The sequence below is a fragment of the Artemia franciscana genome, chromosome 17 (genome assembly GCF_032884065.1).
Source record: "Artemia franciscana chromosome 17, ASM3288406v1, whole genome shotgun sequence".
NCBI classification, from domain to species: Eukaryota; Metazoa; Arthropoda; class Branchiopoda; order Anostraca; family Artemiidae; genus Artemia; species Artemia franciscana.
In genome coordinates, this window is record NC_088879.1 from 32397086 (window position 1) to 32423643 (window position 26558).

General features: G+C 33.5%; 2 protein-coding genes across 4 annotated transcripts in view; one reads left to right on the forward strand and one right to left on the reverse strand.

Moving 5' to 3' along the window:
- Window positions 1-23986, reverse strand: part of LOC136038147 (uncharacterized) — a 68546-nt gene extending 44560 nt beyond the window's left edge. For both annotated transcript variants that reach the window (XM_065721190.1, XM_065721189.1), the window contains exon 1: window positions 23928-23986. The gene's annotated coding sequence lies outside the window, so the exon portion shown is untranslated. The remainder of the gene's footprint in view (window positions 1-23927) is intronic.
- A 2294-nt stretch (window positions 23987-26280) lies between these two features.
- The window catches only part of LOC136038148 (GRIP1-associated protein 1-like), a 72172-nt gene continuing 71894 nt past the window's right edge, over window positions 26281-26558 (forward strand). The window contains exon 1 of one of the 2 annotated variants that reach the window (XM_065721191.1): window positions 26281-26403. In XM_065721191.1, coding sequence (XP_065577263.1) covers window positions 26362-26403 — 42 coding nt within the window. In that variant the 5' untranslated portion in view covers window positions 26281-26361. The remainder of the gene's footprint in view (window positions 26404-26558) is intronic. The other variant, XM_065721192.1, reaches the window with a different exon arrangement.

The window sequence follows — 26558 nt, forward strand, 5'->3', positions numbered from 1 at the left end:
AGATTTTCTGGACACAAGACAACAGTTAATAATGAAAAAACTAATAACTATCTAGTTCAACATTGTAGTAATGGTAAATGTTCCATATCAGATATAACTGTCACAATTTTAGAAAATTTAGAATTAGAAAATTTAAATAAAGAAGAGAAGAATAATAGACTACGTAAACAGGAGGATTTCTGGATCCATACTCTTGGTACAGCTTATCCTTTTGGGTTAAATGATCGTGTAGCAAAATATGGTGACATGTCTCATGTTGTTGTTAAATGTATTGATGGTTTTATGGACCATCCTTCTTTTACTTGTCCTACCAAACGTAAAAAACGATCGAGAGGACATAGGAAAAATAATAGAAAAAATGAATTAGATGTACATATGCTTTCTATAGATCTATGCCAGCTACTTGAATCTAGGGGTATGATTTCTGTAATAAAGTGTCTAAATAATTTATCCAAGAGGAATTTAATCAAACTTTTCTGGATTGTGAAGAATAATACAGCTCTTGATTATAATTTTAAAGTAATATGTGATACAATTTGCATTCTATCTAAAACGAAATTTATTTCAAAAAAGAAAAAGTTTGATAAGATTAGTAATAAGGATAACAGATTATATTTACCTATTAATTTTACTTGTAAGCAGATTGAAGATATTAATTTACCAGAAATTTTAAATCAGCGGCATGTGAAACAGGCCCTTCCTAGTAATTTAAATTATAATGATAGTCCAGTTTTAACTTATAAATTTTCAAAAACTATTGGGCAAATTATTTTTAATTATAATTTAATACTAAAAAAACTAGATAGCGATATAAATTGGAAACCGGTTTGTAATTGTAAGCAACTTGGCCCATTTGTAAATCCTACTTACAAACATGTTATAACAGGGGACTTGTCAATAATAAAGCAAGATGATCTTCAAATTATAATGAATAAAGGGGCAAATTTCCGTCTTTCTCATCATCTGAAACCATCGAGTGTTCTTGATGGCTTGGAAAATGATTTTGATTTATTTATTGATAAGTGGTGTAAGAAAGAGAATAAAAATAAAGAGAGTTTTCAAAGTTGGAAGAATTTAATTATTAGTAGAGTAAGAAATAAAATATATTCTAACTTAAAAAATAGTAACACTAAATCATTATTTTATAATGCGAAGATTAAACAAGCAATTGCTAATCTAAAGAATGAATTTGTAATTGTGCCAGTGGATAAAGCTAATAATAATTTTGCCATAATTTGTCAGAAGCTGTATTGTGATATCTTAAAAAGGGAGTTAGGCACAACTAATGTTTATGAAAAGGTAAATATAGAGGATGAGAATTTAATTGAAAAGACTGAAGAAATACTTTTTAAAAATTTTAATATTAAAATAAATGACAATGATAAAAAGTTCCCTTTCCTATATTGGACTGTAAAATTTCATAAGAATCCCCCTAAACCACGGTTTATTGCTGGAGCAGCTAAATGTCCAACCCGCATTGCTGCTACTGACCTCTCTTTAATTTTAAAGGAAATTGTAAATAAACTTAAAACCTATTGTTCTGGTATTAAAAAATTTTCGAATTTTAATCCATATTGGAGTGTTAATAATTCACTGCAGGTGATAGATTCTTTAACAATGGTTTCAGCTAAAAGAATTGAGTCTTTCGATTTTGCGACAATGTATACTAATTTATCACTCAATTTAGTGTTAGATAATTTAAAAACTGTTATAAAGAAATCTTTCCTCTTATCTAGTAAAAGGTTCTTAAAAATAGACAGTTATAATAAAAAAGCCATATGGACAAACTGCTTTAATACTACAGTTAACTTGAGATGTTACAGCTTGGATATGATTTTTGAGTTATTGGAATTTGTTTTATACAATACTTATATAAGATTTGGGGGTGATTTGTACAAGCAAATTATGGGAATTCCCATGGGGGGGAATGCCAGCCCATTTATAGCTGACTTGTTTTTAAGTCAACTAGAATATAAATATATGATGGATAAGAATAATCCAATTAATTTAAAACATGCTTTGTCAAATAATAAAAGATATTTAGATGATATTTTGGTCTTAAATTGTAAGGATTTCATTGATATTTCTAAAAATATATATCCATCAGAGCTTATTCTTGAGCCTAGTCATGGCGCTGGTCATGAAGATCATTTCTTAGATTTAAATATTAATATTTGTGATAATAATAAATTAAGTTTTAAAATGTATAATAAAACGGATGATTTTGATTTTGAAGTGATTAGTTTCCCATTCCCTGAAAGTAATATACACTCAAATATCACATATTCAGCGTTTTTCTCACAGTTACTTCGTTATGCAAGGATTTGTAGTAATTATATTGATTTTAAAAATAGATGTAAAATCTTAAGCCAAAAATTGATATCAAGAGGTTTTTCTGCAAATAAATTAACTTGGCAATTTAAAAAATTTAGTTTTCATTATAACGAACTTTTAAATAAATATCAAAAGAATTATCTAGAAATACTTAAAGAAATTTTTGACTAATTTCGGAGGTTCGAGAAATGTTGTCACAGCGCCATTTATTTTGAATTATGTTTCTATTTGAGCGGAATTTTTAAAAAATTAGCCACATGGTAAAGATGAATTATATAATTGTTTAGTTCATTCAGGTTTTTTGCAATGTGTTAATATTTGTGATTTGGTAAAATTTATAATATTTAGTTTACCTATTGTTGCTAAAGGGAGGGATATATTAACAGGATAAGCTTGTTTTGGTTTTACTTGGTTGTTTTACATTTGCTGTTTTTTTTCATAGACATGTATTTTGGGGGTGATACCTGACGCGGGGATGCCATGGATATTCTGTGGTAGCCACAACACTGTGCTGGGTAGAGAATTTAGAGTGGCGAAACCCTATATAGGCCAGTGTATTCTCCTGATGAGCCCTTATGTTGGGTGTTGCCTCTGAATTATTTGTCTATATTATTTTTTCTATGGTTTGGTAAATGACGACTTATACTTATTGACGACATGACTGCCTGTCCATGGATTATTCTTTATGGTTGATTGTGTGTGGCTATGCTGTTTGACCTATGTGATTGTATGGATGAGTAGGGTTAAGGCCTCATTCAAGTGCTGGTCTATATTAATCACTAATTTAGGAAAACAGTCTTCCTTTTCTCCTTCTGTCTCCTTTTTTTTTTTTTTTTTTTTTTTTTTTTTTTTTTTTTTTTTTGTGTTTGTGCTGTAGCATTGGTGATTTCTCTTTTCATGATATATATATATATATATATATATATATATATATATATATATATATATATATATATATGTATATATATATATATATATATATATATATATATATATATATATATATACATATATATATGTATATATATATATATATATATATATATAAATATATATATATATATATATATATATATATATATATATATATATATATATATATATATATATATATCTAGGCTCTTTCAAGCCTAGAGCTGCTGTCTTTAGTTTCTCAGTATAAGATGGATACAGACACTTTGAATCGTCAGAACAAACTATAGTCTACAATCAATTTACCCCATTTTCAACTGAATTCACAATACTTTAATGGAAATTTCAGACATTTTTACAATTTCCCATCATGAGCTTTAAGATCAAAACAGGTTTTGTGAAATAAAAATTTGATGAATTTGTGGAATAATAGTTTAATTATAATACATTTTTCCAATAATACTGATAAAATGTAATAATTTTATCTGATTTAATATTTAGCAAATAGTTCGATATTAATATTTAAATAATTGTTATTATCTTTATATATATATATATATATATATAAGTCAGAACAAACTATAGTCTACAATCAATTTACCCCAGTTTCAACTGAATTCACAATACTTTAATTGAAATTTCAGACATTTTTACAATTTCCCATCATGAGCTTTAAGATCAAAACAGGTTTTGTGAAATAAAAATTTGATGAATTTGTGGAATAATAGTTTAATTATATTACATTTTTCCAATAATACTGATAAAATGTAATAATTTATTCTGATTTAATATTTAGCAAATAGTTCGATATTAATATTTAAACTAGACCTCCGTTGCCTGTGCAACGGGAAGTGTTGCAGCAACTGTGCCCTGTTCCTTAGGACACAGTTGCGGAGCAACACATGCAACTGTGCCCTACGGGACACAGTTGCGGAGCAACAGTCTCCATTATGTCCTTCAAAGGACATTTTTCTAATGCGGCTTCGATTGTTATCTTGAAGCATCTTTGATATGGTTTTATTTCGAGCACGTCGAAACTTCGGAAATTATTTCTAAGAGAACGAAGCAACTTGTTATAAAGAACACTTCACTTCTTCTTGCATAACTTTCATAGCACTACTCGATAAAAATAAAATAGACATCAAAATCGAAAATTTCAGAAAATTCCAAAAAATCGGAACGAGATGGACTTTTCCGGAATTATTTCCGGGAAATCTGTAAGAGCTACGGAATTTCATGCTTCAGTTCTCGAAAAGATCAATAATAGTTCTATATGAGTTCATGATTATTTATCTCTAAAACGTTTACTTCCGAAACTAGGGCTGTCTTAACATGACGCCAATTCGAAGTATTATGTTTCGAGACGCACATTTCGAGAATTATTTCCGGGAAATCTGAAAGAGATACGGAAATAACGTCTTATAGTTTTCTGCTTAACTTTTGATTGTCTAAGCTAGGAAAATATAAAACAAACCAAATTCACCAACAAATTTAAATTGCCCCGAGGGCATGACAAAACTTCCAAATAGAAAAACCCAAAGAAACTATTGTAAGCTCCAGTTGTTAGGAGATCGAAACCTGTCGAACCGCGTTGGAAAAAAAATTCTAGCTGGTCCAGAACAGAAGTTACCTCTAGAACGTCGAAACTTCGGAAATTATTTCTTAGAGAACGAAGCAACTTGGTATATAGAACACTTCACTTCTTCTTGCATACTTTTCATAGCACTACTCGATAAAAATATAAGAAACATCAAAATCGAAAATTTTAGAAAATTCCAAAAAAATCGGAACGAGATGGACTTTTCCGGAATTATTTCCGGGAAATCTGTAAGAGCTACGGAATTTTGTGCTCCGGTTCTCGAAGAGACAAATGAAAGTTCTACATGAGTTCAGCATAACTGTATTTCTAACAAGTTTATTTCCGAAGCTAGGGTATCAAAGTAATCAAAGTAATCTTTTATAGCTATTAACCTTCTTCTGTAGACTTCTACAAACTGAGACTTTTTTCTAATTCACTTGATTTCACACATTTCATCTTTCCTCCATATCTTTGACTAAGTCTTCCTGATTCATCTATTGTATCTTTTAAATATTGATAATTGTCGAAATAAAATCCTACATACAATCTCAAAATATAGAATCCCTTAGGATCATAGTCTTTATTGATTTCTCTCAAAATTTCTTCCTCTATCTTAAAATCGGCATTAGCAATAGAATTTGGTTTATCGGGGGTAGAATAGCTTGACTTGAGTGAGCTTGATTGCTTGCAAGAAAACTTTCTTCATCGCTTAAATATTGATCCAGTCGTTGAAATCTTCTTCTTAAATTAGTGTCATTTTCATGTAATTTATCAGTAATCATATTGTATTTGATCTTGTGCCTCAACAATTAGAGCACCCAAGTTTTCAGCATAGTCACGAAATCGAGCTTGCTCCAAGGAGCGTTCTTGAACTATATTTCTTTACATTTTTCTACTTTTCAAAATACTCGCTAATAATTTATTCAGCTTTATAGGATCCATTTATAGAATAAAGTTTTTATTGAATGCCTTCCAAGTTGAAAGTTTTTCATAAAAAAAATTCTTTACCTTTATCTGTTTGTAATCAGTTTGTAATTTTTCAGGTCTTCTATTTGTAAATAAACCCGTAAAAGCATTAATAATTTCCTTATCCGTTTTATCCTTTAAAGGAATACACCGAGCATATTTACTAAAACAATTGATAACTGTAAGAATATAATTAAAATTGGTATTTTCACTTTTATACGGCTGATATCAACCAAATCTGTTTGCCACTGGTCATCGACACTATAAATGCAAACACATCTTCTTTTAAATGTATGATAAGCTGGATGGTGTAAGAATAACCCTTCTTTGGTTTTAGTTTTTGATACAATAGAACCGTGTTCTTTTAATTTTCTATGTAAATCATCAATCTCTAAAAAGTTTGAACGATAAAGTTCTAAGAGTGTGCTTTCTACGCTACTCTTGCCAGTGCAAATACCAATTCCTTTTATCCAGGGTTTTTGCACATTGCTTCCTTTTGTAAAAACGATTTTTCTTGCAACCTCAAAATGTATAAATACCTTTAATTATTGGCACATTATTTCTTTTTGAAGCTGCCCAAGTTAAAGACTCGGTCGCAGTAACCTTTTTGCATCGCATACAATACATCTCCATTTATTACAAATTTAAACTAATAAACAGATTTAAACTATGAAACAAAACACTGAAAAATTTCCATGTTCTCAAGAAAGTCTCAAGAATAGTAAATGGCAAGCAATAGAATTCCTTAGGCTTGACTATTTTTAAAATTTGTAATTCTGTTTAATAAAATCAGTTCCTAATAAATGGCAGACATTACGGAATTGATGAAAACTTGGTTACAGCAAAATTGATTTTCATCAAAATACAACATCAATTACTGCATTATACAATAAATAAATTACAGTAACTTGCCAAAGACCATAATTGAAAGATTATTGGCAAGAAATTTGAAATATTGAATATCATCAAAGATCATCTTAATAATACAATATCATTGTGCGATCACTATATTCAATGGTAACGAAACGTAAAAAGAGAAAAAGACAGAAAGCAGTATCACAACAATACTGAAATTGAATTAAGAGTAAAATCAGAAAATAAAATCAAAGAAAAAATTAAATTATTTCAAATTTAAAACTTCAATTTAATAGTGTACAAAGAAAAGACAATACTGAACTTAGAATTTTTCAAAAATCTAAACAGATTTCAACTGCTTGAAATTATAATGAAGTGAAGAATAAAGTAAAAAGTTTTGTCAAAGACCGGATAGAAATCAATAGAAAGAATGCTGATAAAAATCAACGTGTCATTCGAGATGTAACTGCCAGAGAGAGAGTGTTAAAAAGAATGGAACACTGATATTTCAAATTTATTTACAAATGAGAAAATAATACGAAAACTTTGATATTCCAGCGTAAATGTTTAAAGATGAGGAACAAGATAGTAGCCCAAGTATCCAACGGATTAAAGATAGTACCTTTTCAGTTAATATTTCAATGGATCAAATGGAGCTGATTTTGGAACACGTTTTGACACCGCTGTTAGAGATTTAAAAAATAGAATGAATGATAGAGATAGTTATAAAGTTCAATTTACAACATTTGTAATATTTTATTCTTAGAAGGATAATGAAAAACTTGAACTTATCCATTATCATAGCTATTCCTGGATTTTTATTAAAAAAATAGTGTAATCGAACAAAGCCATCTAAATAGTAATCACAGAAATATATACAGATTAGTCATTAGAGAATACACCAAGATTAGGCTTACAATTTGAAAGTCAACGGAATTGATTATCAAAAGACAAAATTACTAAATTATGTGGAACATACTTGTAAAGAATTGTCTGAATTTGCAAAAAATGAAAAAACTTGCATTAGTATAAAAAAAACTACTGATAATAAACACTTTTTTTGGTCAAAACTCACTTATCTTCATCCAGCTAAAATCAAGTAAACAGACTATTAAACTATCAAAAACATGAAAATGAATTCAACTTTAAAGGGATTACTAACTTTCCAATGGATATTCAAGATATTTATAAATTTGAAATCAAATATAACATTGAAATTTGTTTATTTGAAATAAGTAAAAATAAAGTGATTAGAGCTCATATTTCTAAGACTAGCATTAATAGAAAAACTGCTATAAATGTGATTACTATTTTTGAATAATCAATATGTTTTTATTAAAGATTTAAGTAGATTACTTGCATCTCAAATAACTAAAATAGGCAAAAAAATCGTCTATTTATATGCTGTGGAAGACACTTCAATGAACAAGAAAAATTTGAAGAAAATAATAAAAAAGAAAATTGTAAAGATACTGACACCGATATGCCAAAACTAGAATCCAAAATTGAATTGAAGAATATAACTAAACATTTGAAAGTCTTATTGCGTAAGATTGTATAGCTGATTTTGAATCGTATGATGAAGAATTTAATGAAAGAAAGGTAATAATACAATTAAAGCAGGAGAGCAAAAGCCATTTGCTTATGGATTTCAAATATGTTGTTCTTTTGATACAACCATAATTAATATTATGAATACTTTGGTGAAGATGCTAGCGGGCATTTTTTAACTACCATAACAGAAGTGTGTACATAAATATCTAATGAGTAGATCATGGTTATACAAAAGAACAAGTAAGAAAAAATGGAATAATAAAACAAATAAAAGCTGTAATATTTGTGAAAATCAAATAGTAGATAATAATTTTCCTTTAGATCAAAACCACATGACTGGTCATATACGTGGAGCTACTCATGCAAAATGTAATAAATATTTTTTGAATTCTCGTTTACTTCTTAGAGAATTAGTACTTTATAACGGTATTTCTGATTCAGCAGAGAGTGTTATATCGTTTTACAAAACAATAACTGTTAATGAAACCCAATATGAACTGCATTTCATAGATTCACTTTGTTTTATAGCTTTCTGAAAATTTAGCTAAATGTGAGTTTAAAGTAAAATGCAATTGTTAAATTTAAGTATACTTCTGGTGTAAATAAAAACTCTGAAGAATTCAAAGAAATAATAAGGACAGGGATTATCTCTATGAACATATTGATAGCTATGAAAAAATAAATGATACGAAATGACCTTCAATAGACAAGTTTTATTCTATATTAACAGGGAAAAATATTTCTGAGGAAGAATATATAAGAGTGAAATCTATTTGGAAATTAGTTAAATTTAAAACACGATTAGATTACAAAAGATTATACCTCAAAAATGATATTCTAGTTTTGTCAGATGTTGTTGAAAACTTTAGAAATGTATGTCTAAATAATTAAAAACTAGATCCATTGCACTTCTTCTCAACACCAGAACTAACATTGGAAGCTTTTCTCAAACACTCTAAAGATAAAGTTGCATTATTTTCTGATGGAGATATGTATAGCTTTATTGAAACAAGTAGAAGTTGTTGTAATATTTGTTATTTCATTAAACGAATTGGTAACGAAATATGTAATTGGAAATATCTTTAATTCATACTACGGTCCTCTTTTTTTGGTTTTGGGAGTTTTGAGGGGGATTCAATGTTTTTCTTTTTTTTTGGGGGGGGGCGAGGTTCTCTTAAAGTGTGAGCCTTTTAATATTGTATGTTTCCTTTTTTATATTTTTAATTTTTATTTCTCTTGTGTTGAGTCTTTGAAAGGTATAAAGTTTTTATGCTGAAATTGTTTTTTTTTAATGTAAATGTTTCATTTTTGTTTCTCCTCTGTTTTTTTTAATGACCATAGAGAGGGAGTCTATAATAAAGTGTTTTGTTGTGAATTTATTGGGTGAAAAAATTGATTGATTGATTGATGTAGACAATGTTCACCATGCATAATTCGCGGCGCTTGCTCAAGAAAATAGGTGGGAGCTGTGTCATACATTGAGGAAAATTCATCAGATCTTTAGATTATTTTGAGAAAAAGAACTACTTAAGATTTTGATCCGATGTCTTTGCGGATAAAAGGGATCTGGGTAGCAAAAAAGGCTGTTAGAGAAATACGGTTTCCCACCATTCACTTTCTACACTTACAAAAGACCGCTAGAATTTCCTGTTTTCACTCGAATTACCTCCTTCCAAAGTATTTGCAACTACTCCTTTCAAATGTATTAGTTGATTCAAAGAAAGAAAAATGGAAGGCCTACATGGAATGCATTTCACCCTTTACTTAGACCCCTCTATTACACTTCCCAGAAAATCTACAGGTTTTTGCAAATGTGAGTGTTGCGAGAATCTATAAGCAGTCAAAACATCGGTCGAAATAACAATATATGGTATTTTTTTTTCCTTTTGGTGAAAAAGTAAGGGTTACTGCATTCATTTTTATGGCACTTGGTATTAACCAAGTGACATATAGCAATGGCAAATTCTGTCGGTCCCGGTTTTGCTACTTTAGGCAATTCCGGGTAAGCTAGGACGATGAAATGCGGCAGGCGTATCAGAGACCAGACCAGATTAAATTAGATATAGTCGTTTTCCCGATTTGATCATCTGGAGGGGGGTGGGGGCCGTTAATTCTGAAAAAAACAGAAAAATGAGGTATTTTTAACTTACGAACGGGTGATCTGCTCTCTTTGGTGGAGTTGGGGAGGGGGGGGGGGGTAATTTTGAAAATTGAGGTATTTGTAACTTATGAAACGGTGACCAAATCTTAATGAAATTTGATATTTAGAAGGATCGTGTGCTTTAAAGCTCTAATTTTGAATTCTGACCAGATCCTGTGACATTGGGGGGGATTGGAGGGGGAAACTTGAATTCTTGGAAAACGTGAAAATTGAGGTATTTTTATCTTACGAATAGGTGATTGGATCTTAATGAAATTTGATATTTAGAAGGAATCCATGTCTCAGAGCTCTTATTTCAAATCCCGCCCAGATCTTTTGAAATTGGCGGGAGTTGGAGGGGGAAATCTTGGAAAACACTTGGAGTGGAGGAATCGGGATGAACCTTGGTGGATAGAATAAGCAAATGTCCTTGATACGTGATTGACGAAACCGTACTGTATTCGCTCTCGTTGGGGGCGTCGGGGAGAGGGGTTCAGTGATTTGGCGAGTTTGGTGCTTCTGGACGTGCTGGGACGATGAAAATTGGTAGGCGTGTCAGGGAGCTGCACAAATTAACTTGATAAAGTCGTTTTCCCAGATTCGACCATCTGAGGGGCTAAAGGGAGAGGATAAATGAGAAAAAATTAGGTATTTATAACTTACAAGTGGGTGATCGGATCTTCATGAATTTTGATATTTAGAAGGACATCGTGACTCAGAGCTCTTATTTTAAATCCCGACCGGCATTAAGCCTCTGATTTTCCTTTTAAATCAATCTATTGATTCTTAGAATTTTGTTAGAGCTCATACCATATGAGCTCTTGGCTCTCAGCTCTTCTTGCCTCGTCACAAGTGCCATATGAGCTCTTAGCTCTTGTTTATTTATCAATACCAAAGTCTACATCGATCGCCATTTTCCTTGTTAGAGATAGTAAATAGACGGCGTCACAATTTGAAACCAAAATTCTAAGGAGTTGCACAGTAATCTTGGCTGTCATTTTCTTAATCTCGTGTCAGGTGATAATCGCTTTCTAGAAATCTACTCTAAGAAATTCTATGATTCTCTGATTTGCATCATAGGAATTTCGAGGAGTGATGTTGATAGTACGAATAAATAGGCTGGATTCCATTAATAATTTGGCATTTTAATATTTCCCTATTTCTTGTGATGGATCATTTAGCTGAATATATATCAATCTTCAATTTATCTTGTTTACCAGGAATTGATCCTACAGATTTGGAAACTGAAATCATTTTGGCATATGTCCTTGCGAATAATAGTAAACGTGACTTGATAAAAACTGTAATAATATTCGTTTACACTGAAAGATGAACGTATTTCATGAAAAAACAATGGTATTTACTTAATATGAACATGTTATATATTAAAAGTGTTTTTTTAATTTATTTAAAAAGAACTTCACTCTCTCATGGCCTAAGGCCTAAGCCTAGTAAAATGGTAATGGGTTAGGTTAATAGAACGTAAAGTGTGACATTTAACAAAAATATTTTTACAAAGTACAAATATAAAGCAGCTCCTGGTAACGAACGTAAGCAAGGAGCAAATCAGCCAAATAGTAACCAAAAAATAGAAAAAGGAACTTTAATAGTAATTATTGGTAAGTAACTGGTTAAACAGGTGATCCAACAGTTGTGGTAACGAACTGCAAGGGTAAATCAGACCAACAACAGCAGAAACTCTAAAAATGAAATTTTAATAACAACATTTGCATTAAACGAATTGGCATTTTACACTGATTCCAAATGTAATAATAATAATAATAAATAATAATAATTTATTTATCACCCACTTCACAAAACAGACAAAAGAGAAACAGCAAAAGTAATACAAAAGAAACAAATTTAATCACATACAGAAAAAAGACGGATAAGGCGATGAAAACATCCTAGCCTATAAAGCGCTTCAATAGCTAGCTTTGCAGATAATTTTTCGAAAGGACCAGTAATCTGTCGCACAATACTTTTTAACCAGTTTTGTATTCCGGTAAGAACGAGGTAGATATAAAAAAAATTTGCAGTATCGGTAATAATTTATGCGAATACGTTTTAGATCACTAGTGGCCTAATACCAGAACAGAAGAGCACAGAATGATCACAAAAATTTGAGTAAAGCCGAGTTAGCGCTCTTCTCCTATAGTGTCCACGATTTGCTACAATCTTAGAGTAACCGAGCCTCAGCTTATAACTAATATCTTTGACAGCACGAGACCGGAGAGCATTCATAGAATCGCAAACTGTTATACCAGGCCAACAAAACGATTTAACACGAGAAATACTAAAACCATCGCAGTATAGTGATTCTGAACAATTATTACCGTTGAAAACAAGAAACTCGCACTTGTCAATATTTAGGTACAGGCCAATATCACGGAAAGCAGAAGTAACTGACTTCACTGAACGGGCAAGACCAGACTCAGTTTGACTAATCAGAAGAACGTCATCTGCATAAGCCAGATATGAGATATCAGATGGTCCTAGTAGGCACGTAGTCGATATTTTTGATAATACATTTTCAATACAAATATTAAAAATATACGGCGAAAGAACTCCAACTTGTCTTACACCGCAACGAACAGGGATATGACCAAAATAAGAGTTATCTAATGACTTAAGGCGAAGGTAAGAATGGGAGTACCAAAAACGAAGCACGTGAATTACAGACGGATTTACTCCTCTCTGGCATAATGCTTTCCATGCTTGAGTATAACAAATACTGTCAAATGCTTTAGACAAGTCTAGGGTTGCAAAATGAAGTACGCGACGAGTGCGATGGGCATCTTTTAATAAAGAAGTCAAAGCACGGTGAGCATGCTGACAGCCTAGCCCAGATCTAAAACCAAATTGATTATCATCATTTAAAGCAAGCTTAGTGATATAAGGTAGTAGGAGGTGTTCAAAAAGCTTGGTAAGAGTACAAGCTACCCTTATGGGCCCATAAGAACTACAAGAAACCGGATCTTTTCCTTTTTTTTAGAAGTGACGTAACGCTACCGCATAAGAACGAGTCGGGCACAAACGAACTACTCAAAAACATTTGAAAAAACAATTGGAGATGAGATACCAGTTCTAAAGAATTCGGAACAAGATTCAAAACACTAATCCCATCAATATCCAAAGATTTTGATTTTAAACCCTTAGTACCTTTAACAATAGCCCACTTTTCAACTGGAATCACATGTCTCTGAAATAAGCGTGGCGGCAAATTAATTTCAAGCACACATGAGAAACGCTTATGCACTGCATAATTAACTTTCGAAAATATCTTTGAATAATATTCGATCCAAGATGGACGAGATATAATATCACTAGAGCTTGCATCCGGAAACTTGGCAGAATTTATCACTTTTCGCCACTCACTATTATTTTTCGGAAAAGTTTCACCGGAGTAACGAACGGCACGAAGATGGCGTTTATATTCGAGTTTCGTCTTTTGTTTTAGATCAAACACAGTACCCCGAGAAGGTCGACCACAGGCAGACCAGATTCTTAACCAGAATTTGGCCTTATTCTTGACTTTTTTCAGCAAAGGATCACACTTCCAAATTGGTTTTTGGGTATTCCGCCTGACACGGATCAGCGGGATGGCCACATCTTCAGCTTGCTTTATACATAAGATAATGTCACGATAATAGCGATTCAAATCAGCACGAGCATTGTCAATAATAGGGTACCATTTGTGCAAAAAAGATGGAAAGGGACACGTACGGTGGACAGTAGAGCTCCAAGTGTAGCAAGGTAAGAGGCATGTTCGCACTAGACCAATCATGTTTTTCAAACCACTTATGCGACATTGAGGGTTGGTTCGAGTATATGTCAGAAGTAACCATAATATCAAAATTCAGAGGTAAATGATCATAATCTCTCTCATCTTCATCAACATGTACTGCTGAAGTTTGTAATGAATGATGGGAGATAGAGTGGTCTAAATTTGAGACAGAACCACTACAGTGGATATATGTAAAACTGAGGTCTTTCGTTAGGACCTTAAATACTGAGGGTAGACACTGAAAAAGCACTTCCTTTCGTGTCGAGGAAACGGTGATATCACAGTTTATGTCGCCTATAAGCACCCACTTGTATCCCAGACGCTCAATACCAGATATGAGAGTCTTTAATTTATTGCAGGCATTCGCATAGCTGGAGAAGGAAGAAACAGATCTTCTATCAAGGGGCAAATAGGCTTTGATTATGATCACGTCTGCAAGCCTGATTGTATAAAACACGTGAAGTATAATGTTATCATTCAAGGCCTACGAGCCTGATAAAATTTCGTAATTTTCAAAGGGGAAAATACCCCCAAAAAGTCAAGGGTCTAAATGAAAATTATACCTTAAGATTCCACATACCGATTTCTACATTAGTGGTTTCAGGCCCCTAATTCAAAAATGTGGATTTTTTTGCCAAAAGAAAAATCATGGATTCCTGTTTTCATTTTTTCCCCTTGGATCTTATTAAGCCAATGGTCCTAGGAGATGAAGAAAAAGTGCTATTTCAAATGTAAATTAAAAGTTCTATTACCCTTTTTAAACGACTAAAGGGGCTGAATTGCAATTAATCCCCTCCCACACCCCCTTCTCCCCAAAGACATTTGATTAAAATTTTGAGACAGCCATTTTCTATACCATAGTAGGATGGTCCAACATATAGGCTTTTTGAGATGACTTGACCCCTTCCCTCGCGCCACAGCTCCTGATGAAAGAGCAAATGAAACTTGCCCATTGTTTACATATAGTGTTTATTATTTCGAATTTTTTCGGGAGGAGGGGTGATTTTCTGTGGGAGATGAGTTTTCAACGGCGAGTGTTTTCCGTGGGGATGGAAATTTGGGAAAGAGTTTTCTGGAGAAAAGTTACACGGGGAGTTTTCCAGAATTCCTGTACATAGTACGTTTTATTTGTCTTACTTTCTCATTAGCAACTCAATTTTATACGTAGAGATGTTCTAGGGAAAACTTTCTCGACTTGTCTGGTTTGCTTTTTCTGTAGGGGAGGGAATTTTCATAGGATAAATTCTCCATGATGGAATCTTAGGGTGAGGAAAACGTTCCAATTGGGGGGGAGGGGGCTTAAAAAATGATCAGAAATTAAAAAAAAATATTTTATCAGTGAAAGTAAGGAGAATCTTCTAGGATGTATTGTCTGCAAGGTATTTTCCTGGGGGAATTATCTGTAAGGATGGATTTGTACAGAGGAATTCTTATATTTATTTATTTTTTTTTTTGGGGGGGGGGGGGGAATTATGCATCAGAATTTTACCACGGATAATGTCTCGAGGGGGGCAATGGGGGGGGGGGAGGTAGACTACTTGACATTATTTGGAAAACCATCAGATATAAAATATGAAAAGAAGTTTTTCAACTGAAATTAAGTAGCAACATTAAATCTTAAACCTAACAGAAATCATTCCAGATATGAGGGAGGCTTAACCATTTTCAATCCCTAGCTCTTTGAGCTAAATTTTGACTTTTCCCCCCTAGTTTTCAAGAACGACTACTGAAACATAAAGGCCGTTTAATTGGATTAAAAAGCTTTCTGAAAATACTAAAAACTGTAACGATAAGAGTGGTGGAACTATTCCCCAGAAGATTCACATTAAAACCCTTGGTCTAGTTAGCTGTAGTAGTAGTACCCACAGTAGTACCGGTTTTTGTAGTTGTATTTGTATTTGGATTGACAAAGTACCTTTTGGCTGGTCCAACACTCCCCTTAACATGCCCCAAAGGCTTCAACATAATACCCTCATCGTTCTTGAGATTTTGTAAGCCGTCTTATTGAATACCGGCATGCACATAGTGCTATTTGATTTAGTTTCAATGCAACATGAACTTTTCCTGAAAGGTTTTAATTTGTGCCCTATCCCAGTTCTAAGTTATCCCGCCTGAAAATATTGACAAACTGGTTTATTTTGACAATTTGGATGCACTTAAACTATTTTGATTTAATTCAAAGTGGCGGTAATGGTAGCAGCAGTTGTAGAAGAAGTAGCAGCAGAAGTAGTAGCAATATTGGTAGCCCTGGAAGTTTTAGCTTAATACCCAAAGGCGTTACTGGGACAATGTTAATATACCCCATTGATAACTGACATGTATATAGTGCGTTTCGATTCAATTCAACTCCACACTCACCGTTCCTGAAAGTATTACTTACACTCTTAGCTTTAGCCAGAGCAGTAGAAGTAATAGTAGGAGAATTGGGACTATTATTAATGATAGCTGTAGTAGTACTAGTAGTAGTAGCAGTGATAGCATGCACAAAATGCGTTTTGGCCTTGTTCAACATTCGCTCCTCTTGTCCTGTTAGTTTCAATTTAATACTTCAATCTGTTTGTGAGATATCACTGATACGCCCTTTTGATAACCTACATGCACATAGTGTGTTTTGATATAGCCCAACATCCCCGTCAACACCCCCTTTAAGCTCCACATTAATATCATTTTAACATGTTAAAATGTTTAACATGTTTCACTAGCATTTTGGAAGGGATAGGGTCTAGAAAAACAGGTGTGGATTTCAAGAAATTTAAGAAGTTTATTGTCATTATATCTGATTTAGTGGATTTTCTTTTCATATGTAGATTCTTAGCTTCATCCAAAATGTAGATTAGGATTTTGAGGTGTCACTTTTGATATTTATATGTCATGGTTCTAGCTATTTGTCCCCCCCCAGCCCCAAAAAAATTAGGTTTTCCAAATTTGTGAATTTTTTTTTTGTTTCATTGATAAGTGCTAAGGAGAGGGAAAAGTGACTTTCATGTGAAACTCTGCAATTTTCAGCAGCAGTGGGAACCTATAAATTCAACAGCAATACTTTTGTCAGTGGATGATAGAATTTTAACACCAACAAATTCTCAGGCATTGCAAGTTATGTCCTGGGAGCATATATGGTACTTATAGAAGGGATTCTTGTATAAACTTCAGAAAGGGTTCATTCAATTGGAAATTGAAAGCTCTAGTTTGCTTTATAAGAGTCAAAAGAGACTACAGGGTAACTAGCCCCCCCCCCCACCCTTTTTCACCCGAACTTGAAAGAAAAATTTTGAGATAAATTTTTTGTTAAAAATAGTTCAAACATCAGATAACAAAAATTCTGGGGTCAACACAACCCCGCAGGGCTTGCCCTGGGGGCATAGTCTATATGGGTCTTATAGAAGGAGTGCTCACATAAACTTCAGAGAGGGCTCATTTGATTGGAATTTGAAATTTCTAGTTCACTTTTTAAAAGTCAAAAGAAATCAGAGGTCAACTAGCTCCCCTCCCATGCCCTTTTCCCCAAGTAAATCTGATAAAATTTCTGATATAGGGTAAAGGTAGCCTACTGATAATTCAATAGTTTTTGTGAAAAAAACACTTTTACTACTCCAAAGTCCTAATTAAAAGACTTTTTATTTTGAAAAGGTTTCAGTATGTAGGAAACACATCTAGGAATCTAACTGTTAAATGAATTGTTTGAAATTTTATCTAAAAAGTGTACAAAACTCTGATTTTCCAAAATTAGCACATTTTCACCTACAAATTCAACCCAACAAAAAGTAATCTGTTTTCAATGCAAGTTGGAACCCAATTTGACACATGTCAAAATACTTGGGGAATATCTATGGGCAGAACCTGGTGTATTCAACATGTATATTATTATTTCTTTGTTTTTATTCAACTTTATTTAGTGTACAAAGGCTATTCAAAAAGTAGAAGTACTTGCTATGAGGGAATTGTCCACAAGGGGATTTTCCATGGGGGTAAATGCCTAGAATTGTATTTTCTATTTAAGATTATTGGAAATTGTAACACCAGCGAGTTTAACATGTTTCACTAGCATTTTGGAAGGGATAGGGTCTAGAAAAACAGGAGTGGATTTCAAGAAATTTAAGAAGTTTATTATCATTATATCTGATTTAGTAGATTTTCTTTTCATATGTAGATTCTTAGCTTCATCCAAAATGTAGATTAGGATTTTGAAGTGTCACTTTTGATATTTCTATGTCATGGTTCTAGCTATTTGTTCCCCCTCCCAAAAAATAGGGTTTTCCAAATTTGTGACTTTTTTTTGTTTCATTGATAAGTGCTAAGGAAAGGGAAAAGTGACTTTCATGTGAACCTCTGCAATTTTCAGCAGTAGTGGGAAGCTACAAATTCAACAGCTATAGTTTTGTCAGTGGATGATAGAATTTTAACACCAACAATTTCTCATCTGTTTTACATGTTAAGTTCCAACAGAGTCACATATAATTTGACATGGCCTGTTGCTGTCTGTCAAAAATTTTGACAAGGTTCCAAGAAGATATTTGTATAAGAAATAAATCTATTTATAGAAGCCATTATCTATGTTTGAGTTTGGCCGAAGAACCATTTTTGTGTGCCTGGTATTCCACTACATTAAACAAAAATTTTCAACACTAGGATAAACTTTCCAGACTGTCCTTTCAGACAAAGGACAGTCAACACTAAAATTTTTTAAAGTGGACTAAACTTGGCTTTAATCTAATTTCCAAGAAGATAATCCAATAGCAATATCCAAGAAGACATTTGTATAAGAAATAAATCTATCTATAGAACCCATTATCTATGTTTAAATTTGGCTGAAGAACCATTTTTGTGTGCGTGGTATTCCACTACATTAAATAAAAATTTTCAACACTTGGAACCTAGTTTTGACAATGTAATATTTGTTGCAATTTTCATTTCATTTCATCAAAAAAAAGCCAATAGGCCTAGGACTAGAATTCAGATAAGATGCATCTTGATGCATTGGTGCTAATCCTAACTTATTTTTGCAATAAATAGCCGAGTAATAACAGTTTGAGTATTATATCTCAAAACGTCATGGCCAAGTCACAACGTAGGCAATAATGCTCCTAAACCAATGAATCAAATGAAGAAATTTATCACCAAAATCGTGGCTTGTGCCTTTAATCTGGTGTTATAACCCGAGCTATTAAGCAAGTGAATAAGTCTGAGTCTCTTGATAGTGATGGTCTTTGCTTCAAGTTTTTTGCTTATGATTGTCCTGAACTGCTGAAGCATTTGCAGTTATTGTTTCAGATGTGTTTGGCACAGTCTGTTGTGCCAGATAGTTTTTTGTCTGGTTGCATATCTCCCATAGTCAAGAGGGGTAAGGACCCCAGTGCTTGCTCTAATTACCATCCTATCACTGCGTCTTGTTTTGTTAGTAACCTATTTGAATATGTACTGCTACCAGCCATTAACTCCAAGTGTAATTTTACACCCTTTCAGCTTGGTTTTAGAAAAGGTATGGGCTGCGTTCAAGCTCACCATATTGTGGGTCAGCTAATGAAACAAGCTGTTGCTCATAAAAGTCCCCTGTATTGTTTGACTGTTGACATATCTAGTGCTTTTGACAATGTAATTCATTCAAATGCTTTGTTTTCTTTTGCAGCCTCAGGTGTTAACCTTTCTATTGTTTCCATACTTAAGTATTGGTATGCTAATTCTTTGGTTAGGGTGAAGTGGAATGGTACTGTAGGGGAGTATATTCCTGTTAAAAAAGATGTTAGGCAAGTTGCCGTGTTATCCCCAACCATATTTAAATGTGTTTTAGCTTTGTGTCTCCAACATCTTCAATCGTCAATTTTTTACAATGATAATTTAGGTATTAGTCATGTTGCATATGCTGATGATGTTCTGCTTTCTTAGCTGGACAAAAATAGTCTAATTACCAACTCTTACTGGCTTTCAGCCACACCATCCACAGTAGGCCTTTCAGTTGATGCCTCCAAATGTGAGTTTTTGTGTTTTGAGAGTCCTTCACCAGCATCACCTCTTTGCTTGGGTTCTTCAACTATACCATGTTCAGCAAGTATTAAATGGTTGGGTCTCTCTTTTTCCACATCACTTTTGTCTTCTTGCTCTGTTATTAGGTCCAGCCTGCCAAAAAGTATGTGAGTTGGATATGCAAAAATTTCACCAAATTGTGGTTGGTATAACCAAAAAGGACTATGCCATCTTTATTTTAGTTTTTGTGCCCCTGCTGTTTTTATCTTTCTGGTTTTGCTTTCTTCCTTTGCAAGAAGGATACAAAGAAAATATGCTCAGGATATTTTAAGTATTGCAAGTATTTGCTGCCTCAGCCTTGGTGGTATCGGAATCATACAGTCATTTCTAAATTTGACACTGTTGATGCACCCTCACAACTGAAACATTTATCTAAAGATATATGTCTTAAAACTCAGCAAATGATTAGTGTTTTTGACCCTCTTTGGCCATTTTTTGAATTGAGGTAATTTACTTATGTTGTATGTTGTCATGCTGCTATGTTATTTATGTTGTTATGTTTTTTGTCTTGTTTTTTCTTTTTTTGTGTGTTTGCTCCATAGTTTAATGTACTTTGTGGGTTATAAATAAATTTTTATTTTATTATATACTTAAAAAATTGTTGGGGCTTCTTTCTTGTTGTAAACAGGACACTGGCTGAATTGAATGTTATTTTCTTATCTAGGTGTACTGAACATAGGCTAGTGTCAACATTTCTTATTATTGAAATAAAAAAATGGCTTCAAGAGATGGCACTCCAAGTCATTGGTGAGCAGAGCATATAGCATAGCATATATTATTATGGTCAATGTTCCTATTCAACCCCTCCAACATCCTCAAACGGCTTCAAAATCTTGACACAAATAAATCGGCTGGACCAGATCACTTGCACCCAAGACTGCTGAAGGAACTGGCAACCATCATCGCAGGACCACTGTCTGACCTATTCCAAAAGTCTATTAATGCCAAATCTGTCCCATCTGATTGGAAAACTGCTTTTGTGACCCCAATATTCAAAAAAGGCAGCAGACTTAAAGCAGAAAACTACAGACCTATAAGTCTCACATCAGTAGTCGCAAAAATCCTTGAAAGAGTGGTCAATGATGCAATACTGGAACATCTGAAAGTCAACAATATCTTATCCCCTAATCAGCATGGGTTTCAACCAGGAAAGTCAGTTGAAACAAACTTACTGGAAACATATGACATCATTACAGATTTGCTTGACAAAGGATTGCCAGTGGACCTAGTTTTACTAGACTTTGCTAAGGCCTTTGATAAAGTCCCACACAAAAGGCTAAGAGAAAAGCTTACTGCTGCCCAGTTACACCCCAACCTGGTTGATTGGCTTATGGACTTCCTGTCAGGACAAACCCAGAGTGTCAGGCTATTTGGTGTTGGAGGTGAAAAGGTCTTTTCTGAGCCCTGTGATGTCATCAGTGGAGTACCGCAGGGAACTGTTCTTGGTCCTACACTGTTCAACATCTACATCAACAATATATTCAGCGAGGTGGAAAACAACTTGTCTCTCTATGCTGACAACTCAAAGCTATTTGGAGCAGTGAATGTAAAATCCCTGCAAACAGATGTCCAGAAAATCCAGCTGTGGGCAGACAAATGGCTCTTATCGTTCAATATAAGCAAGTGCAGCACGCTACACTTTGGATCCTCAAACCCATGTGCCCAATACCATATGCATGAACATGCCTCCAACTCCAATTCACCCATCAAGACCAGCACAGAGGAACGCGACCTTGGGGTCATTGTTGACAGCCTTCTCAAGTTCCATGCCAACACCATCAAGAGCGTGTCCCAGGCCAACACAAACTTAGGTCTGATCAAAAGAACAGTTACCAGCAGATCCCCACTAGTTTTCCTGAAACTTTACAAGGCACTAGTCAGACCCGTTTTGGATTTTGGCATGTGCGCTGCCTTCCCAACATACAAAGGAGATGTCAGGCTAATTGAGGGAGTCCAGAGGAGAGCAACCAAGGCCATCACAAACCTTGGAGACAAACCTTATCAAGATCGTTTACGGGCTCTCAACCTCCCTACCCTCGTGTACAGGCGCAACCGTAGCGACATGATGATGACCCGCAAATTGCTGAACTCATCATATGCCAAGATCCTGCCCATCCACCCAGGCCCCCCACAGTGCACCAGAGGACACTCAAAGAAGCTGTTCAAGCAGTCAGTCAGAACCAGGGCCAGAAAAAGTTTCTTCACCAACAGAGTTGTCAACCCCTGGAATGAATTGCGCGAAGCAACAGTCTCAGCCCCCACCCCTGAAGCATTCAAGAAGGCACTGGATAAAGAGTGGGCCATGAAAGACTGGAAGTATGAGTGGGACATTCCGTCCTGCTCATACCTGCTATGAGACATCACCAATTCAACTCAGGAGCATTCAACAGATCTACAGATCTTAATTTGCTCCGAAGTGCAAATTAAGGTAATTAAGGTAAATTACCTGAACAATTGTTTAGGGTCATGAAACTATTGTTTATAGATGCATTTTGAATTTTGGAACATCTTTTCTCTCTTGCAAAATTACTGCAAACTCACCATTATGTAGTTATGGTAAAATTGGAGCAAACAGTATTACTGGCTTTCATATAAAGTGAATACACCACTTGATGCCTTTTTTTATGCTCTTTACAAATATAATAATTGCTTCTACCAGAAATTCAGATTTAAGCACTTTTTGACCTCTTAAAAATGACCTATATATGGGGTCATTACAAATCTGTAATAGTTTAGAAACAAATTCGGGCTATTTATTTGCACATCAGGGTGGGGGGGTAAAGCATAGCATATATTAAATACATAAACTAACCATTGCTGTATTTTTTTTTTGTGTTTGTGAGTATTTAATTTTAATGAGAAGACAAATCACCAGTACAACAGCACAAACACATAACAGCAATGGTTAGTTTACATATTTAATATATGCTATGCTTTACCCCCACCCCACCTGATGTGCAAATATATTGCCCAAATTTGTTTCTAAACTATTACAGATTTGTAATGACCCCATATATAGGTCATTTTTAAGAGGAAGCAATTATTATATTTGTAAAAAGCATAAAAAAAGGCATCAAGTGGTATATTCACTTTATATGAAAGCCAGTGATACTGTTTGCTCTAATTTTACTGGAGTTATTATATATTTGAACATTAGGGGGGAGGGTATAGCAAAGCATATATTAAATACAACAATGGTTAATTTATGTATTTAATATATGCTATGCTTTGCCCCCATCCCCCTGATGTGCAAATGTATAGCCTAAATTTGTTTCTAGACTATTACAGATTTGTGATTTCAAATATCCAATCAACAAAAATGGAAATGATTGCAATTCTATATGTGTAAATACAGGATATTGGGGCTGGAATAAATCCATAATGTTGAGTTTGTTGTAGTTTTGCAAGAGAGAAAAGATGTTCCAAAAGTCAAAATGCATCTTTAACAATAGTTTCCTGACCCTAAACAATTGTTCAGGTAATAGGAACATTGACTCCTATTTGACAGACCATAGGCCTAGAGACTACACGAACGATTCGCTTCTATAGCCTACCATTTTTGATCTAAAGTAGAAGTCCTTAGGTTGCTCTAAGCAGTACTTTAAGGTAATTTTCTGAGGCTGTAATGAGAGAAAAGTTGATATGGCTGTAACATATTTTGTGGATGAAGAGTGACAAACTACAAAAGATAATTTTTTGCCCATCTACTTCAAAAATTTCATGCATGTAGCAAAAAGCTTATTATAGTAAACAGGAAAAAAATATAAGTAGAATTTCCTTACATTTCAGACAAATTCAAAACCTTGCTTTTATTATTTAAAATCTATGGGTTGGAAATGCGTTTTGGTAGTTAGGTACTATTTGGTTTAATTCTCTTTTTAACTGAGCGGCGTTTCCTAGTTAACGTGTCAACATTAGTTAAGAATCAAACATTAATGAGCCAACTACAGATTGAAATGATATATTAGAATTTTAGAAGACTTATTTAGAATCTTTGAAGACTTTCCTATGCGAGCCACCCACAGTGTCAATAAATTTTGTTAAGTTTGTAAACCCTTTTTGATATTTTTTATCGAACCCCAAAACCTTTTAAGCCGGCTTTCCTTTTTTTCTCAAAGTCAGCTAAGTTTCTTATACGGAAAGGCTTCTGAGACATAATTAAGACCTGGAAAGGTTAAATGAATTTTAAATGAGGCAGATTTCAGACAATTGATTAATCCAATATGACTTTATACCAAAAAAGAATTTTCTACAAATCTGTTTCAGTTGTTCTTTAATAGTTGAACTTCTTGTGTATGATTTCAGCTTCATGATGAGTGAATATGATTTATGAAAGTGCATAATGTAGTTCACCAATCTCGACAAACTGAGAACTTATTTTTTAAAAATGTATATATTTTTATACCATTATGTTTAATTTTTTTTAAATATCAACAAAAAATAATAAATAAAATCGTAATAATAACAAAAATGACTAGAAACAACTAAAGAAAATGAACCAGATTGTAATATATAGTAATATTGACTCCTGAAAATCTCAGTTATTCAAGAATCAAGGAATTGTTTAACAGTATTCTTTTAATATTGCAAGTATAAAAATTGTGATTGGAATATATCTCGTTTTCAATAAAGTGCAAATGACACAAAAGACCATAGAAGTTTGTTTTTGCATTGGGATGAGGGCAGTAGCCAATGTCCTGTTTGTGGTAATTTCTGCCAATTTTAATCTTGAATTGATTATTCCTTTTTTTCGGTTTAACTTTTAATTTATGTCAGTGCTTGTTACCCTTATGTTTTAAATGATCGTTTATGTTAAATTCTGGTCGTTTTGGGTTTTAGCTATTCTTTGACGATAATTTATGATGGCTTTAAATTTGAATTATTATTGAACTCCATTTCTGATAGTCTTGGGTTTTGATATGGCTCTTTACTTTTCTCGGAAAATTTCTTTTGTGGAAAGCCTTTTTCATTATAATTCGTTCAGTCTTCCTGGTTTTCGGCAAAAGAATGAAATTATTAGATTTAAATTAAAATTTTTAAAGATGCATATGGTGATCTTCCAGTTGTTTCTGATTGCACTCAATGTGCTGCTGCTATTACTACTACTACTACTAACAACTCACCACAGCACCAAGCCACCTGAGGCCAACACAGCTACGCATACTCTTCCTCCATCCAAATCAATTCAAAGCCTCTCTCTTTACACTTTCCATGAAGTTTCGATTTTCTTTAAATGTTTCTTTACGAAATCTTACCACCTTAGATGAGGACGACCTGCATTCTATTTATCCCTAGACGGTTGACTGAAAAAGACACTCTTTGGAAATCTGCCAACCTTCATTCGGTGAACGCGTCCTAGCCATCTTATCTTTTTTTTATTATAGCACCAGAAAATGGGATTGAACAACATTTTTAGTACAGCCTAATGTTTGAAATACTGTCAGTTAGCCGGGTACCCAGGAAAATCCAAGGCAATTTCTCTGGAAAAACTTAGTAAATCTAAATCCGCCTATCGAAGTGCCCATACTTCAAAGTCATATTTGAACCATTGTTAACACTGTACCTTCTAATATTATAGTCTTTGTTTGCAGACTTATCTTCCTGTTATTCCAAACTTTTTTTAACTGTACAAAAACATCCTGAGTCTTGACTATTTTACTTTTAACATATTCACTGCTCCCACTGTCTTTACTAATACCACTACCAAGGTAATTAAAGCTGCTTACCTAATCAGTCTTTTCGTTACCCAACGTTCCAACGTTACCCATACATCTGAAAGTTTGGCTTGACCTTCGTCATACCCAAATTTTAACATAATCGAATCTGAGATTTTTTTTACTGTATTACTAGGCATTGGTGCTTTTTGTCATATGGGTTTTGGGAAAACCCTTAAAGAAAAGTTTTGAGAGGCTTTTGAAAAATACCGTAACAGTAAAAGAGGAAAAAGTTTCCAATTTTGTGTGAAATTCGAATCTCCCAAATGTGAACAATTAGCACGGAAAATGCTGTCAGATTTTTGCGTCCATGTGTTTGGACCATGAGACATTTGCAGCACCTAGATGCTTGCGAAAAATTCTATTGAATCCGAAACAAAATCTGCAGATTTCATATCGATAACTTCCGACGGTTAATGTATTATAAAAGTAGTATTGTTGAATGTGAATAGTCGCTGTCAAGAAGAAATAAACGAAAATACTGATTGATATCTGGCTATTTATGGAATGCAACATATCTTTTGAAGAGTTCCAGAGGCTTCAAGTTTGTTTCTTTTACTTTCGTCAACGTAATTGAGAGATAAACATTTAATGACAATTTTATTCAAGTTTTGTAGGTTAAGTTATCAGTTTGGCTAGGACAGACCAGGCAAAAAGTTCTGTTTTCATTTTGCATTTTACAGACTAAGCACCATTAAA